Source organism: Callospermophilus lateralis, chromosome 4, assembly GCF_048772815.1.
Source record: "Callospermophilus lateralis isolate mCalLat2 chromosome 4, mCalLat2.hap1, whole genome shotgun sequence".
Classification (NCBI taxonomy): domain Eukaryota; kingdom Metazoa; phylum Chordata; class Mammalia; order Rodentia; family Sciuridae; genus Callospermophilus; species Callospermophilus lateralis.
Genome location: NC_135308.1, coordinates 26,669,897 through 26,689,417, shown reverse-complemented (window position 1 = coordinate 26,689,417; position 19,521 = coordinate 26,669,897). Strand labels below are relative to the sequence as shown.

General features: G+C 32.6%; 1 protein-coding gene across 2 annotated transcripts in view; it reads left to right on the top strand.

Moving 5' to 3' along the window:
* Glra3 (glycine receptor alpha 3) overlaps window positions 1-19,521 on the top strand; it is a 156,105-nt gene that overhangs the window by 46,036 nt on the left and 90,548 nt on the right. For both annotated transcript variants that reach the window (XM_076852373.1, XM_076852372.1), the window contains exon 3: window positions 13,822-13,889. In XM_076852373.1, the coding sequence (XP_076708488.1) occupies window positions 13,822-13,889 (68 nt within the window). The remainder of the gene's footprint in view (window positions 1-13,821; window positions 13,890-19,521) is intronic.

The window sequence follows — 19,521 nt, the reverse complement described above, 5'->3', positions numbered from 1 at the left end:
TAAATTTTATATCTTTAAACTAATTATGAGTTTCTTCCCATTCTCCTTGATATGATACTTTATTCTTATTTTTACTCTATAATGTCATTTTCATATCTCCAGGGAGAAAGAAAACTGTTCAAGTCCATCTTAGAAATAAAAGTTTCTAGGTGTCATTGAAAACAGAAGCAGTTTTAACAAACCAAAACCAAGTAAGACAATAAAATATTGTTTTACTAGAATACCAGTCATTCCTGTATTTTACTTCTTTTTTTTGACCTTAATCTTTGGCTTTTCAGTTATTCTTTGATGTTCAACTTGGACCCTAACTTGACTCTTAGCAGTCACCTGATTATCAATTCCTCTCACACCATGTTTATTGAAATTTTAAATTAAATTTTCTTATTATGTCTCTTTTTATCTAGAGTTAATTTTTGTTTGTCCTCACAATGTAATTTGTCTTTCCACCTGTAATATTTCTCTTTATTAATCCCTTTCTCCCTACATAACAAATCTAGTCTGTCCAGTAGTCTCTTCTACTATAGCCCATTCTATACACAAGATGGCATATATACCTAAACTCATTTCCTACCCATATTTTTTTCACGGTAAACAAAAGCATTTTAAAATTATCCTTTATCCTTTTAACTGTTCTTATCTATCAAGACACTACTACTCTTTAATAAAATAATTCACAATTTTTTTACTGTATGTTTCTATTTGAATGTTTATATAACACCAGGTCATTTTGACAAGAAGTAGTTCTTGAATAATAAACACTTTTAAAACAATAAATCTTCACTTCATATGTTGAAAGTCAGATTCTGAACTATATATTTTTAGTTTTTGTATGATTATTTCTAAATCATTCGTTCTGTACTATTTTTTTTTTAAAATAACCTCACACAAACAGAAGAATTACAGGAAGAATATAAAAAATTATGTTTTTCCCCTGAGCTACTCTGGGTTGTTGATATGAGGTCCTAACACTGAAATATTTATTAGTATAAATGAGTATGTTCTCCTACAAAACCTTTAAAACAAGCAAATTAGCATGGATCCTATTTCAGCTTTCATAACAAAAGAATCATTGTCTCTCTGAATTGAACCATCACTTCATGTTTTTCTGTGACTTACATGATTTGGGCATTTTAAAAATATTACCCAGCTATTTATCAGAATGCATTTGTCTAATGTTTTCTCATGATTTGATCTAGAAACTACATGAAATCACATCTTGGCAAAAATATCACAGATTGCATCTCTTCATATGGTGGAGTATGTTGATTTTTACCATTACTGGTTAGATTCACTTTGATTACTTACCTTGGTTTCTTCCAGGATATATCTATAGATAGCATACATATATTCACACACAAAAGCACACAGATACATACACATATCCATATATGTACACAAACAAATTTACATCTATATTTACTTTTCTATGAATCCACACCAATATCTCCAATACCATAAATGTATTCTAGTCTCTAATTTCCACATTTTAATTCCTTAATCTGACAGAAGGAACCTGGCTCCCATCTACTTCAATATAATTACTTATTTGATCAATATGTAATGGATCTCCCTTGTCTACTGCTATTCCCTCTCCTGCACAAATGCCCTTTTTGCTCTAGTGGGACTTTGAAACCCTGCTCAGTTTTATCTCTATGTAGAGATTTATTGAGATTCTGACTCTTTATGCCAGCATGTCCCAACAGGAACGTACCCATAACTTTATGGCTGCCCCATTATGGGAACATACTCCTCACTCACTCTGTCTCCAACACTCTTGTACTTTATAACCCTTCTCTAGAGATGTGCTTCCCCAAAGCTATCTTAAATTAGCTACCTGGATGGCTTAAGGACTGCATGACTAGGAAGAATAGAGAAGGGAAGGAAAAGAGAGAGGTAAAAATATAAACTGAATTCTACTCTTATGCCATTGTTTATAAACCTTTAAAGATATCTAACAAATCATTCTAAATATGGAATATATATATATATATATATATACACACACACATACACACACACATATATATGCCAATTAAAAATATATATGCCCATTAAAATATATATATGCCAATTTTAAAAAATGCTATCTCTCCTTATAATATGCATGCACATTTTTCTAAAACCAAATCTCTAGATTGAATTTTTTAAATTTAATCTTCAATTGTATTCTCTGATTTTTAAAATTTTGAGGTTTTAATATAACTTTATGTTTAAAATTCCTTAGAACTATTCTTACTGAACATTTGAGTTGTTTGTTAGCTTGCTTGCTTTATGTCTTCCTGAGAAACAATTTTTCCCCACTGTTAATAACAATTACATCATTGCCAAGGCTTTGTGTTATACTTTGATATTTTACATTCTCTTCATCTCTAAACTTAAAAGTCATGTTCTATTTTTTTAAGGATCATTTAAAAGTAAACCTGCTGTTGAAAACATCTGAAATTACTGTCATTTGTTTTTCAGGCCAACATTGGCTAATGTAATGAACAATTTAAAAGCACAATTTGCCATATGGATGCTATAGCAGTTATTTGCTCTGTTGCTAAACATAGTAGTGTATTGAATGGATATAACAGCTTTCACTTTGGAACCAACAAGTAACAGATTGGCAAAGAACTGCTGAACAGGTGGTCTTTGTATTGGCAATACAAGATTTATAATCTTCTCTAAGTTTTATACAAATGTACTCCTGAATATACATATTAGTTTCTGGGATAAAAAGACTGTTCCAAAATTGCTGTCCTGATCTGACATAGACTAGAAATAAAAAGGGTAGAGCAGATTATCTTCTTCTTCTTCTTCTTTTTTTTTTTTTTTTTTGGTACAGGGGATTGAACTCAGGGGCACTCAACCACTGAGCCACATACCCTGCCATTTTTTGTATTATATTTACAGACAGTCTCACTGAGTTGCTTAGCACCTTGCTTTTGCTGAGGCTGGCTTTGAACTCTTGATCCTCCTGCCTCAGCCTCCCAAGCCTCTGGGATTATAGGCATGTGCCACCTCGCCCAGCAAAACACAGCTCCTTTTAAGCATATGGTGATGTATCTATTTCATTCTTTTTATATATCTCCACCCACCGTGCTTGGTTACATTCATTCTGTCTCCTGCTTGTACTACTACAATAAATTTCTATTTTTCTGTCTCCAAGTTATTATCTGTCAATGAAGTAATGTTAGTTCCTACATTCCCATAATAAAGAATCCGGAAGGACTCCAATGGGTTTATAAAGGAAATTCCAAATATCTTGGTATCACTTGAAGAGACTCAATGATCTAAAACAACAATGACTCTTATTTCCAAATTGTTTTATACTTCAATATTTTTAAAAACATTTAAATGATTCTTTTTATACATGCATATTTTTTCAAGTAAGTTTCTTTAAAAATTCAGAATTATGATTTTGTGCATGAATTCATTCACCCTTCCTATTTCTGATGGAGAGAATACACAAATCAAACAATAATCAAATGGCACTTTTCTGTGTTTTAATATGTGGGCAAGAAATATATTTGATAAACAGAGAATAAAGTTTAGACCTGAGACTACTGTAAGCTATTTTACTTCCATATGAAATTTAGATTCTGAATCTGTAGTGTTTACTTTTTAATTTTTTTGGTGCATATTATTACACAGGATAATCAGCTTAAAAGGGGCATATTTGTGCATACATGAAAATATAAATTGATCAATTTAACTACCCCAATATGGCCCAATACAATTTAACTACCCAATACAAACTTTTTCCTCTTTCTTCTTCTTCATCCCCTGCCTTTACCCTAGTCGTATCCCTTCTAATTTCATGGATTTCCTTTTATTCCCTTCTAGCTTCCACATATGAGAGATACAATCTGAGTCTGAATTTGCTCAAAATTATGTTCTCTGGTTCTCTAATTTTCCTGAAAATGCAAAATTTGGTTCATCCTTTATGTATGAATAAACCCATATTATTATATATGATAATATATATATATATGTATATATACACACACACACACACATATATATACACACACACACACACATATATATACACACATGAACATATGTACACACACACACACACACACACACACATTTTTTCTTGGTCCATTTTTGTTGATGGACACCTAGACTGATATTATAACTTGGCTATTGGGAGTCAAGCTGCAGTAAACAAGGATATGCATGTACCTCTAAAATATTCTGACATCAGATCTTTTGGATAAATACTAAGGAGTTGTGTAACTGGATCATATGGTAGGTCTATTTTATTTACTGAGAATCCTCCATACTGGTTTCCATATTGAACATTTTTTCATATAATTGTTGGCCATTTGTACTTCTTTTAAGAAATGTCTTGATTCAGTTCATTTGAACATTTATTGATTGGGTTATCTGATATTTAATGTTGAGTTATTTGAGTTCTTTATGTATTCAGAATATTAGTCCTCTTTCAGAAGAGTAGCTAGCAAAGATTTTCTCACATTCTGTAAGTTGTCTCTCCACTGTGTTAATGGTTTCCCTTGCTTTGTAGAAGCTTTTTAATTTGATGCCATCCCATGTACTAATTATTTTTGTTTTTTCTATACCAGGGATTAAACCAAGGGGCACTTAACCACTGAGCAACATCCTCAGCCTTTCTTTTTGTGACAGGGTCTTGCTATGTTGCTTAGGGCCTCACTAAATTGCTGAGGCTGGCTTTGAACTTGCAATCCTCCTAACTTAGCTTCCCAAGATCCTGGAATTATAGCTGTGTGCCCCTGTGCCCAAACCATGTACTAATTCTTATTTCCTGAACTACACAGATCTTATTCAGGAAGTCTTTACCTGAGCCTATTTGTTGAAGTTTCTCTTAATTTTCCTTCACCAGTTGCAAAGTTTCTGGTCTCATACTTAGGTCTTTGATCCATTTTGAGTTGACTTTTGTGTAGCATGAAAGAAACCAATTTTCATTCTTTTATTTATGGACATCCAGTTTCCAAATATATGTTCTTGGCATCTTTGTTAAAAATCAGATGACTAAGTGTATAGGTTTGTGTTTGTGTCTCCTATTATGCTCCTTTGGTCTAAGGGTCTGTTTTTATGCCAGTCCCATGGTGTTTTAGTTATTATAACTCTGTAGTATAATTTTAAAATCCTGTAATAAAATACCTCCAGGATTGGTCCTTTGACTATTCTGGGTCTTTTTTGCTTCCACATGAACTTTAAAATTGTTTTTTCTAGTTATGTGAAGAATATTATTGGTATTTTGATGGGGAGTGTATAATTTTAACAAATAAATTCTGTTGATCCATGAACATTGGAAATCTTATTTTTTAAGGTCTATTTCAATTTCTTCTTCAGAGTTCTATAACTTTCTTTTTTATATTTATTTATTTATTTTTATTTATATATAACAGTGGAATGCATTACAATTCTTATTACATATATAGAGCTCAGTTTTTCATATCTCTAATTGTATACATAATATACTCACACCAATTCGTGTCTTCCTACATGTACTTTGGATTATAATGATCATCACATTCAACCATCATTAATTATCCCATGCCCCCTCCCTTCCCCTGCCACCCCTCTGCCCTATCTAGAATTCATCTATTTGTTCCATGCTCCTTCTCCCTATCCCACTATGAATCAGTTTCTTATATCAAAGAAAACATTCAGCATTTGGTTTTTTGGGATTGGCTGAATTCACTTAGCATTATCTTCTCAAACTCCATCCATATACCTGCAAATGCCATGATTTTATTATCTTTTATTGCTGAGTAATATACTATTGTGTATATATTCCACATTTTTTTTATCCATTCATCTATTGAAGGGCATCTAGGTTGGTTCCACAATTTAGCTATTATGAATTGTGCTGCTACAAAGATTGATGTGGCTGCATCCCTGTAGTATGCTGTTTTTAAGTCCTTTGGGTATAGACCAAGGAGAGGGATAGCTGGGTCAAATGGTGGTTCCATTCCCAATTTTCCAAGAAATCTCCATACTGCTTTCCATATTTGGCGGCACCAATTTGCAGTCCCACCAGCAATGTATGAGTGTACCTTTTTCCCCACATCCTTATCAACACTTATTATTGTCTTTATGTAGCTGCCATTCTGACTCCAGTGAGATGAAATCTTAGAGTGGTTTTGATTTGCATTTCTCTAATTGCTAGTGATGATGAACTTTTTATCATGCATTTGTTGATTGATTGTATATCATCTTCTGAGAAGTGTCTCTTCAGGTCCTTGGCCCATTTATTGATTGGGTTATTTGTTTCTTTGGTATCTAGCTTTTTGAGTTCTTTATATACCCTAGTGATTAGTGCTCTATCAGATGTGTGAGGGGTAAAGATTTACTCCCAAGATGTAGGATCTCTATTCACCTCACAGATTGTTTCTTTTGATGAGAAGAAATTTTTTAGTTTGAATCCATCCCATTTATTGATTCTTGATTTTAATTCTTGTGCCACAGGAGTCTTATTAACGAAGTTGGGGCCTAAACCCACATGATAGAAATTAGGGCCTACTTTTTCTTCTATTAGAAGCAGGGTCTCTGGTTGTATTCCTAAGTCCTTGATTCATTTTGAGTTGAGTTTTGTGAATGGTGAGAGATAGGAGTTTAATTTCGTTTTGTTGCATATGGATTTCCAGTTTTCCCAGCACCATTTGTTGAAGAGGCTGTCTTTTCTCCAATACAGGTTCTAAGCACCTTGTCTAATATAAGATAATTGTTGTTATGTGGGTTAGTCTCTGTGTCCTCTATTCTGTACCATTGGTCTACCAGTCTGTTTTGGTGCCAATACCAGGCTGTTTTTGTTACTATTGCTCAGTAGTATATTTTAAGGTCTGGGAGAGTAATGCCATCTGCTTTACTTTTCCTGCTAAGTATTGCTTTAGCTATTCTGGATCTCTTATTTTTCCAGATAAATTTCATGATTGCTTTTTCTATTTCTACGAGGAATGTCATTTGATTTTTTCATCAGAATTGCATTAAATCTGTATATTGCTTTTGAAAGTATGGTCATTTTTGATAATATTAATTCTGCCTATCCAAGAGCAAGGTAGATCTTTCCATCTTCTAAGGTCTTCTTTGGCTTCTTTCTTTGGAGTTCTATGATTTTCATTATATAGATCTTTCACCTATTTCATTGATTCCCGAGTAATTTATTTAATTTTTTGAGGTTATTGAGAATGGGGTAGTTTTCCTCATTTCCCTTTCTGAGGATCTGTCACTGATATACAGAAATGCCTTTGATTTATGGTTGATTTTATATCCTGCTACTTTGTCGAATTCATTTACTAGTTCTAGAAGTTTTCTGGTGGAACATTTAGGGTCTTTCAGGTATAGATTCATATCATCAGCAAATAGTGCCAATTTGAGTTCTTCTTTTCCTATATGTATGCCTTTAATTTCTTTCATCTAATTGCTCTGGCCAGTGTTTCAAGAAATATGTCAAAAAGAAGTGTTGAAAGAGGGCATCCGTGTCTTGGTCCAGTTATTAGAGGGAATGCTTCAATTTTTCTCCATTTAGATTGATGTTAGCCTGGAGCTTAGCATAAATAGCCTTTATGATGTTGAGATATGTTCCTGTTATCCCTAGTTTTTCTAGTGTTTTGAACATAAAGGGGTGCTGTATTTTGTCAAATGCTTTTTCTGTGTCTATTGAGATGATCATATGATTCTTATCTTTAAGTCTACTGATGTGATGAATTACATTTATTGATATCTGTATGTTGAACCAACTTTGCATCCCTGGGATGAAACTTCATTGATCGTGGTGCATAATCTTTTTGATATGTTTTTGTATTCAATTTGCCAGAATTTTATTAAGATTTTTGCGTCTATGTTCACTAGAGATATTGGTTTGAGTTTTCTTTTTCATTTTCTTTCTTTTTTTCTCTTTCTTTCTTTCTTTTCTTTTCTTTTTTTTTTCTTTTTCTTTTTTTTTTTTTTTGATGTGTCTTTGCCTGGTTTTGGAATCAGAATGATATTGGCCTCATAAAATGAGTTTAGAAGTGCTGCCTCTTTTTTATTTCCTGAAATAAATTGGAGAGTATTGGTATTAGTTCTTCTTTAAAGGTCTTATAGAACTCGACTGTGTATCCATCCAGTCCTGGGCTTTTCTTGGTTGGTAGACTTTTGATGGCTATTTTGTCTGCTATTTTCTCTCTTGAAATTGACCTGTGTAAATTGTGTATATCATCCTGATTCAATTTGGGCAAATTATATGACTCTAGAAATCTGTTGATGCCTTCAATATTTTCTATTTTATTGGAATACAGGTTTTCAAAATAATTTCTAATTATCTTCTGTATTTCTGAAGTGTCTGTTGTGATATTTTCTTTTTCATCACATATGTTAGTGATTTGAGATTTCTTTCTCCTTCTTTCCTTCAGCATGGCTAAGTGTCTGTCAATTTTATTTATTTTTTCAATGAACCAACTTCTGTCAATTTTTTAAATTTTTTCTTTCGTTTCAATTTCATTGATTTTCAGCTCTGATTTTAATTATTTCCTGTCTTCTGCTGCTTTTGGTGTTGATTTGTTCTTCTTTTTCTAGGACTTTGAGATGTAGTGTTAAATCATTTATTTGTTGACTTTTTCTTCTTTTAGGGAAGGAACTCCATGCAATGAACTTTCCTCTTAGAACTGCTTTCATAGATAGTGTCCCAGATTTCAGTATGTTGTATCTGTGTTCTCATTCACCTCTAAAGACTTTTTAAATCTCCTCCTTGATGTCTTCTGTAACCCACTGTACATTCAGTAGCATATTTTTTTAATCTCTAGGTATTGGAGTAGATTTTATTTCTTTTTTTATCATTGATTTCTAATTTCATTCCATTATGGTCTGATAGAATGCAGGGTATAATCTCTACTTTTCTTATATTTGCTAAGAGTTGCTTTGTGAATTAGTATATGGTCTATTTTAGAGTACTGCTGAGAAGTATATTCTCTCATTGAAGATTGGAATACTCTCTATATGTCAGTTAAGTCTAACTTGATTGTATTATTGAGTTCTATAGTTTCTTTGTTTAGCTTTTGTTTGGAATGTCTATCTAGTAATGAAAGAGGTGTGTTAAAGTCACCCAAAATTATTGTGTTGTGGTCTATTTGACTCTTGAACTTGAGAAGGGTTTGTTTGATGAAGGTAGCTGCTCCATTGTTTGGGGCATATATATTTATAATTGTTAAGTCTTGTTAGTGTTTGGTTCCCCTGAGTAGTATGTAGTATCCTTCTTTATCCTTTTTGATAGACTTTAGTTTGAAGTCTACTTTATTTAATATGAGCATAGAAACCTCTGCTTGCTTCTGCAGTCCATGTGAGTTGTATGATTTTTCCAAACCCTTCAACTTCAGTCTGTGTATGTCTTTTTCTATGAGATGAGTTTATTAGAGGCAGCATATTGTTGGGTCTTTTTTTAATCCAACCTTCTAGTCTGTGTCTTTTGATTGGTGAGTTTAGGCTATTAACATTCAGGATTATTATTGAGACATGATTTGTATTTCCAGCCATTTTTGTTTATTTTTGGTATTTAACATGACTTGGTTTCTGTTCTGATTAGATTTTCCTTTAGTGTAAACATTCCCTGTGATTTTCATCATTGTTTTTCATTTCTTCTTCTTGGAATACTTTGCTGAGGATGTTCTGTAGTGCAGGCTTTCTAGTTGTAAATTCTTTAAACTTTTGTTTATCATGGAAGGTTTTTATTTCATCATCAAATATAAAACTTAGTTTTGCTGGATAGAAGATTCTTGTTTGGCATCTATTTTCTTCAGAGCTTGGTATATGTTGTTCCATAATCTCCTGGCTTTGAGAGTCTGGGTTGGAAAATCTGCTGATAAGAATTGGTCTCTGCCTATATGTGATCTGATTCCTCTCTCTTGCAGCTTTTAAGATTCTATCCTTATTCTGTATGCTAGGCATTTTCATTATAATGTGTCTTGGTATAGATCTGGTGTTCTGTAAGCCTCTTGTATTTGGTTTTCTAATTCGTTCCTCATGCTTGGGAAATTTTCTGATATTTTCTCATTGAAGAGGTTGTGCATTCCTTTGGTATGAAACTCTGTGCCTTCCTCTATCCCAATAACTCTTAGATTTGGTCTTTTGAGGCTGTCCCATAATTCTTGGATGTTCTGTTCATTGTTTTTAACTTTATTCACTGTGTGATCAACTTTATATTCTAGATTATAAACTTTGTCTTCATTATCTAATGTTCTTTCTTCTAAGTGATCTAGTCTGTTGGTTATGTTTCTATTGAGTTTTTTATTTGATTTATTGTATCCTTCATTTCAAGAATTTCTGTTTTTTTTTTTTTTTCCCCTGGGTCTCTCTCTCTCTCAAAGTAATCTTTTGTTACCTGTATTTGCTCTCTTATCTCATGTTGGAGTGACCATTTTTTGCTTGTTTTTGCTCATTTAGGTCATTCTTTAGTTCACAGATAATTTTAATTATAAACCTTCAGAACTCCTTCTCTGACATTTCTTCAACTTCGCTGTCCATAGGTTCTGTTTTTTTTTTTTTTTAATTATAGGGTCCTGGTTTGTTTGGGCATTTTCCTCCCTTATTTTTTCATTTTGTCTATGTGTCTTCCTTTCTTGCAGTGTGGACCTGAGATATTACAGTTTCTTCCCTATATTCTTGTAGTATCCGTACAGATTTTCTGTACCTCATCTTGATGTTGGGCTTCCAGACTCTGCTGGTATCCCTCAGTGGATGCTACTACATCCTGGATCTGGGACCTGCCGTAAGTTGCAGTGGGTAGATAGGGGCCATTGGGCTTGACCTTCCACAGTAGTCTGCTGGTCAAAAGAGGCAGTCCTGCATCAAAAGCTAGGCTCTGGCAGTGTCTGCCCCACTGGGGAAGGGATGAACCTTGCCTACCGAGATCCTGGATTTCGAGTAGGCTGATGTGGGCTGGCTGGGCTGGATCTCGGCTCCTGCTTCATGGTAGTCTGCTGGTCAGAGGGGGCAGCACTGCACCAGAGGCTAGGCTCTGGTGGTCTCTGCCCCATGGGGGAGGAGTGGACCAGGCATGCTGTGTACCTGGGCCCTGCAGAGGCTGGTATGGGTGGGTCTGGGCCACTGGGCTTGACCTCCCGTGGTAGTCTGCAGGTCAGAAGGGGCTGTCTTGTGCCAAAGGCTAGGTTCTGGCAGTCTCTGCCCTGCCAGGGGAGGGGTGGACCAGGCATGCTGTGTACTTGGGCCCTGCAGAGGTGGGTCAGAGTTCTATAACTTTCCTTACAGTGATCTTTAGCTTCTTCGGTTAGGTTTATTTCTAGGTATTTTTTTAAGGTACTGTGAATGGAATTGTTTTCCTGATTTCTCTCTCAGATTCATTACTGGGATATAGGAAAGTTATTGATATTTATTTTGTACCCTGCAACATTTTTTATATGCTGAGCTAGTATCCTGCTATTTTGTTGAATTGCTTATCATCTGTAAAGTCTTCTGGCAGAACTTTTAAGGTTTTTCTAAGTATACAATCATATCCCACAATGGAAATATTGTGAATTCTTCCTTTCTTATTTGTATCCCTGTTCTCTTTTCTAATTACTCTGACTAAACTTTCAAAAACTATATTGAATAAGAGTGTTGAGAATGGACACCCTTGTCTTTGCCTAATATTAGTTTAAATGCTTTCAGTTTTTCCCCATTTACTATGATGTTGGCTTTGGGCTTGTCATATATAGTCTTTATTATGTTGAAGGAAGTTCCTAATATATGCAGTTTTTCAGTGCTTTTATTATAAATGCATAATGAATTTTGTCAAAGGCTTTTGCTGCATGCATTGAGATAACCATGTGATTTTTGTCCTTCATTCTATTTATATTGTGAATTACATGTATTGTTTGCATATATTGGACAATCCTTGCATGCATGAGATGAAACCAACTTGATCACAGTGTATAATACTTTGAATGTATACCAATGTTGATTTGCTAATATTTTATTGAGAGTTTTGCACCTATGTTCATAAATGGTATTGTTCTGTGTTTTCTTTCTTGAAAGTGTCTTCACCCAATTTTGGTATCAGGGTGATACAACTTCACAAAGTTTAAAAATGTTCAACTTCATGGAATAATTTTAGGAGAATTGTCATCAGTTCTTCTTTAAAGATCTTGTAAAATTCAGTTGTGAATCCATCAGTTCCTGGACTTTTTTTATTGAAAGCTTTATATTAATGCTTAAATCTCATTGCTTGTAATTTGTCTATTCAGGTTTTCTACATCCTCATCATTCTGATTTGATAGGTTGTATGTGTCTAGAAATTTGTCCATTTCTTCTAGATTTTCCAATTTACAGAAATATAAGTCTGCAAAATATTCTCAAATGATCTTCTAAATTTCAACTATGTCTATGTTAATATCACCATTTGCATCTCTAATATTATTAATTTGGGTCTTTTCACTTTTTTATTAGTTTGGCTAGAGATTTAATTTATGCTTATTTTATTTAAAGAAACAATTATTTATTTCATTGACCCTTTGTATTGTTCTTAGTTTCTATTTCATTAACTTGAGCTCTGGTCTTTATTACTTCTTTCCTTCTACTAGCAATCAGATATAGTTACTGTCATATCAGACAAAGTAGACTTGTAATTATTATTAGAAGAGACAAAGAAGGATATTATGTATCGATAAAGGGAACAATCCAACAAGAACATGGAGTTGTAAATATTTGTGCTACAAATGTGAGGGCAGCACCCATTTGACAAAATAAACATTACTAGACACATAGTGACTGATGGACTCCAATACAATAATAGGGGGGATTTCAATACACTTCTCTCACTAATAGGTCATCCAGAGACAAAGTCAACAAGGATACATCCTATTTAAACCTTATTATTGATCAATTAAACTTAACAGATAGCTACTGAATATTTTATTCAGCAATACTAAATACACTTTCTCATCAGCCACACACAGGAACTTTCTCCAAAGCTGATCATTTAGTAGGCCATAGAGCCAATCTTATCAAATACAAAAACAGTGAAATAATCTTGCATTTTTTTCAGCTCATAATGAAATGAAATTAGAAATCAATAAGAAAAATTACAGAAACTACACAAATATGTGTAGCTTGAATGAGATGCTTTTGAATGATGAATGGATCACTGAAGAAATTAAGGGGAAAATTTTTAAATACCTATAATCAAAGAAAGATAGAATTATATCATACCAGAATCTCAGGTACAGTAAAAGCAATGCTTAATAGGGAAGTTTATAGATACAATTGTCTTTGTTAAATAAAACAGATCTCACATTACATAGTGATGCACCTTAGGGTCTTAGAAAAACAGAACAAGTCAATCCTAAAACAGTTTACTTTTACAAAGAAGTTACTGCTATCTTATTGGAGGCATGATGTGGAGGTAGGAGCTGGGGTGTATTTCCTATAAAATGAGGCATCCTGATCCCAACTATTAGTAAAATTCTGAATGTATCACTTTTCCACCGAACACTGCTCTTCCATAGAAATACATTGTTTTCCTTATATTCTTCATTAACCTTTCCACTCAAACCTCTGGCCAACTAGAAATGCCAGTTCCACACTTTAGGAAGAATACAAAATATTAGAGATTTCTCTCCTAACATTTTATCTCCTAATATTTAAGGAAATTGAAATCAAAAGCCTTATATAATGGTCAGCATCACTATTCAAAGATCTTGAAGCTTGGGATTCTCAATCCAGATTGCTTCATGGAATGGTTACCTTCAATTATGAGCATCTGTTTGTAGACAAAGAAATCATTTTCTCTCCCACTAATAACAAGAAACAAGGAATATTTGAAAATATTTTTAGATGGGTATCTTAACAGCTCTTATGTTTTAATCTCTTTTTCAGGCCCTCCAGTTAATGTCACATGCAACATATTCATAAACAGCTTTGGCTCTATTGCAGAGACAACTATGGTAAGCACGTTTTCTTTGTAACCAAATTTCACACTGGATTAATTTATCACATTAAGAGAAACATTTATGCTGTTATGTAAATTAAAACTTAATGTAATAAGATTTTAAAAGAGCAAATTAGAATAACTATAATCAACTACACGTATAATGTTTCATTTACAAATGGTAATATTAGAGAATAAATGTAAATAATGTTTAATTTTCCCCATTCAACAATAAAATGTTAAACCTTAAATTAAAACTAAAATTTTACCGTGTAAATTATTTCTTTTAAATGCTCTTTAATAGCCAGACATAAACATGGTACTAAATACTCTGGTTCTTATTATGAACACTTACAAATTTCTTTATGCTATTATATTAAGTATTCTATTGGATTACCTTTGCAAATAAATGTAGTATCTGGGGTCTGGGGTTGTGGCTCAGCAGTAGAGCACTTGCGTAGTACATGTGAGGTACTGGATTTAATTCTCAGCACCACATGAAAATAAATAAATAAGATACAGGTATTGTGTCCAACTACAACTAAAAAAAAATTAAACATAGTATCTGCCTAAACATCATAAAGACATAAAAAAAATCTACTTGTAAATTTATAAAAATTGTATTGTATTTCTTCATTTAACATCACTATGTAATTGAGCACACTGTATATAATCATATTACTAAAGTAAAAAAAAATTGCTGGCCAAATTTATTTTGTTGTAATTTTTTCAACATTGATTTAGACTCCTGGTTTTTTTTTTTCTTTTTTAGTTGCCAATGGACCTTTATTTTATTTATTGATACATGGTGCTGAGAATCGAACCCAGTGCCTTACACATGCTAGGCAAGCACTCTGCCACTGAGCCACAACCCCAGCCCTATTTTGTTGTAATTTTATAGATTATAGATTCTATAATTTTCTCTAAACATTCATATTATCTCTCCTTTTCCCTGCAGCTTTTATTGTGCAATTTAACTAAAATAAAAGGCTGGAAATAGATACATGAACCACTGAATATCTGTAAAATTATCTAGCTGCTAACTTTTTTTTGAAACTATGCATGATGGCTCTTAAATTACTTACAATTATACTCTATTTATAACTTTATCAAGAATAATTTACATTAATTCTTAAAGTTGATTTTAACTAAAATATGATATGTAATTCTTACAGGTTTATAAGTTTCCAAAACCATTACTGGAGAATCATGACTCCTTTATGTATTTCAGAATAAATTGATAATGAGTTTTCTGAAGAAAAATAATCTAATATAAAAACTATTGTATTTTGAGGATGAGTATGTTTGTGTATGGAGGGGAAGGTTATCCATCTCAATAGGAAGAGACTTTTTATGCACCATTTCCCTCCAAATGATTTTTTTCTTTATTTATGTAGTATTTTCTTATTTATCAGCATCTCTGTTTTATTTAAATTTTGTAATAAAAGTATTAGAGGAGAAGAACCAAATTTACATTTCTGGGCACTTAATAAAATTATATTAGATACAGTAGATAAGTCAACATAAACATATGTGTATTAGTATAAACATGGGAAATACAAATAATTCACACATTGTGGTTCTGTTACAATTCTATCATTAAAGTTGCATAATCCTCTTTCAGTATTTGATGTATTCTGAAGGCTGGTTGAATATCTGGTTTATATCCTGCATTTATACATATTTAGTCTAAAGTATCCAAAGATGAAGGAACCACTTCTACCTAAATTCTACTTAGATTCACAAATTGAATTTTTATTTCTGTCAACTTTCTCATTTTAACTGCTTTTATACATGCTGTATAATACTAAACACTTGCAAATATGCTTCTCTATATTTATCTTTTGTAAGATTGCTTCTACAAAATACTTTCAGCAGCAATAGTTTGAAAGTTTTATAGCCTTGCACATGTTTATAAAGTAAAGGGTAGGAAATTGGGGGGGGGGGGAAGAGGACTCATGATAGGTTATTGAACGTTTCTGCATTTTATGAGATAATTCATCAATCTACAACTAAAATGTTTATAACACTCCATAATACAACTGCACCAACTAAAATTCTTAACTTTAATAATTTTATAAGACTTCCTTTATAGTATAATATTCTGGAGAAAGCTTGCAGAATTTTGTAAACATAAACCATGGTAACTCTTGTGAGGTTTTATTTCCCTTCTCCAACATAGTAACCCTTTACATTCCCACATATTCCATCATCATGTGTGATCTCTGAAATTGTTTATCATACATCAATCTCTTCACAATCCTCAGAATCAATGAATATTGACAAAGTACTCCAGAGGTTGAGTACATTAAATTAAGTATGCCCTCCTTGGTTCTTTTTTATTCTTCCATATTCCTAAATATGTGATTAATACTATTTCCACCAAAGTTTATAAATCTTTTACGTTATCAGCTAGAAAAACTACAATATGGTATTCGTCTACATAGGGATGTGAGAAAACTAGAACTTGTTAATATATTTCTATCAGAAGAATGGTATGGTATTTTTCTCCCATTTGGTTGATTTGATGTATTTTCTTCATAAAATCTGCCATCACAACACTACAACTGAATTGTATCCCAATATTTCATTGCTATATTTGTTTAAGTTCATTTTTAAAATTACTCAATGTTTTTATTTAAGAGAGAGAGAGAATTTTTTAATATTTTTAAGTTTTTAGTTTACAATGGACAAAACATCTTTTATTTTATTTTTATGTGGTGCTGAGGATCGAACCCAGTGCCCAGTGCATGCCAGGCGAGCATGCTACCGTTTTACCCACATCCCCAGCCCCAATGTTTTTTTATTTGTTCTAATTAGTTACACATGACAGTAGAATGCATTTTTGATGCACAGTACACAAATGGAGCATACCTTCTCATTACTCTGGCTGTACATAGGGCTGAGTCACACCAGTAGTGTACTTATATATTACCTTATATACATATAATGTCACTCTGATTCTACTGTCCTTCCCATCCTCACAGCCCCACCCTTCCCCTCAACTCTCCTCTGCACAATACAAAGTTCCTTCATTCTTCCTTACCTGTATGCCCCCACAATGGATCAGCATCTATTATCAAAGAAAACATTAGGCCTTTGTTTTTGGAGGACTGCCTTATTTCACTTGGCATGTTGTTCTATAGTTCCATCCATTTACCTGCAAATGTTATAATTTCATTCTTCTTTAAGGCTAATATTCCACTGTGTATATATACCACATTTTCTGTATTTATTCATCTGTTGAAGGGCATCTAGGTTGGTTCCATAGTTTAGCTACTGTAAATTGAGCTGCTATAAACGTTGATGTGGCTGCATCACTGTAGTATGCTGATTTTAAGTCCTCTGGGTACAGACTAAGGAGTGGAATAGCTGAGTCAAGTGGTGGTTTCATTCCAAGTTATCTGAGGAATCTCCATAATGCTTTCCATGGGGGTTGCACCAATTTGTAGTCCCACCAGCAATGTATGAGTGTATCATTTTATCCACATCCTCACCAACACTTACCATTGTTTGTATGAATAATAGCTGCCATTCTGACTGGAGTGAGATGAAATCTTAGAGTACTGATTTGCATTTCTCTAATTGCTAGAGATGATGAACATTTTTCCTTATGTTTATTGAATAACTATATTTCTTCTTCTGTGAAGTGTCTGCTCAGTTCATTAGCCCATTTACTGATGTGTTATTTGAAGTTCATTTTTTAGGTTAATATTTGGTAATAACATGTTTTAAATGTGTGCACATTTCTCATGCTGAATATATTGGTCTAACTATTTTCAGAAAAAAAAACTGACTCCATCTCATGACACATTAAAAGAAAACTACTCCTTTATGTGATTTAAATCAATATTTACCCATTGGGCAGTTAACTTTTCACCAGAGTCCACAGAATAACTCAATAATTACAAGAAAACCAGACACAATAAAACAAGTAAAATTTAAAAGTCAGATGTTTTGGTGTAATAGTTTTTCAGGTGGTTGTACACACAAATGCAAGGCAGGATTTAAGGACAGTATCTAAGGGTCCATTGTGATGTCAAAGTGTTGCTGATTTGTACAAGTTTTCAATTTTACACACAGATGATAGGTTCACAATGTAGTTGCTACAATGGACATGCACAAGTATAGGCTACTTTGAATCAGTGAGTCATTAGATTCTCCAGAGATATCTAAGCCAACATGGCATAAAAAATTTACAATGTCTGTATACTTATATTAATGGAAACTTCAAACTACTCAAGGCTCTCTTAAAATGTATTTTTTATCAAACAAGTTTTAGGCATACAAAGATATATACATACTAATATAAATAACAGGAAAGCACCTATCACAATCATAAAAGCTTAAATATTACAAATAAATTAAAACTGTATATTTCAGTCCAAAGTATGATTTCCTGACTTTCTCAAAAGAATATTTTGAAAACAAGACATAAAATTCATTCTAAAAGTATTTAAATATAAATTAAATAGCCATGCTGAATTATCCACATGTAATCTAGTTGTTTCTTTGGGGGAGGGTTAAAATGTGTTTTTTAAGGTAACTCAGGCTTACATACATAGACTAATTCATTTTCATTTCAGTTAAATATTCTGTAATGTAATTATACATTCTACTTTGGCTGCACACTTAGTTGTTTCCAATGTTTTTGCTACCACAAGAAAACTCTACATTGAAAATCACTACATAAAACAATACACACACATACACACACACACACACACACACACACACACACACAGGGATTTCTTGGTTATTACTAAGTTTCTCTCCAATATGGCCATTGTATTTTAAACATCTATTAGTAATTTTAGAGGTTTCCCTGTTCTTCAACATTTAGAATTTATCCAACTTTAAATATTAACTTAATATAATTGTTATAAAATTTGGATTTAATTCCTGCTTATCATGTATTTCTTGCATATATTTTACATTTTTTCATCTTCTTATATACATTTAAATAAAATTGCAACATATTAGCTATATTTTCTTCAATACTGATAAATAAGAACATGATCATTTTCACATTGCTTTATTTTGTTTTTTTTTGTTTTTTTTTTTAATTAATTTTTATTGTAGGTTGTTCAAAACATTACATAGTTCTTGATATATCATATTTCACACTTTGATTCAAGTGGGATATGAGCTCCCATTTTTACAGCATATTTCACATTGCTTTAATATGCTCTCATTTTATGCCTAATGCTTTTCCTTCATTTAGTAATACCACTGAGCAAAAATAACATGTTAAGTTCTACCTTTCAGTATTTATATGCCTTATGTCTTTTTCTTATCTTGCTGTTTTAACCAAAACAATGTTAAATGAAATTTGTTTCTGGCTGTACAAAGATTTTTTTTTAATATTTCCAAAATAAATAAGACGTTGGCTTGAGTTTGGAGTATAAATTCTTTATCTAGTTAAAAGTCTCCTCTTACCAAACCATCTTTCATCACATAACCATTACAGATTTTATATTATTGTTTTTCAAAAATGTGGGCACAAACATTATGTAAAGATTTTTAAAAAATTGTGCCACTATTACTTAAAAATCACTTATTACTAAACTGTGATTTTTGCAAGATTAGAATTCATGGAATACTCATGAACATACATTAATGCCATAGCAAAAATTATGTGGTGAAAT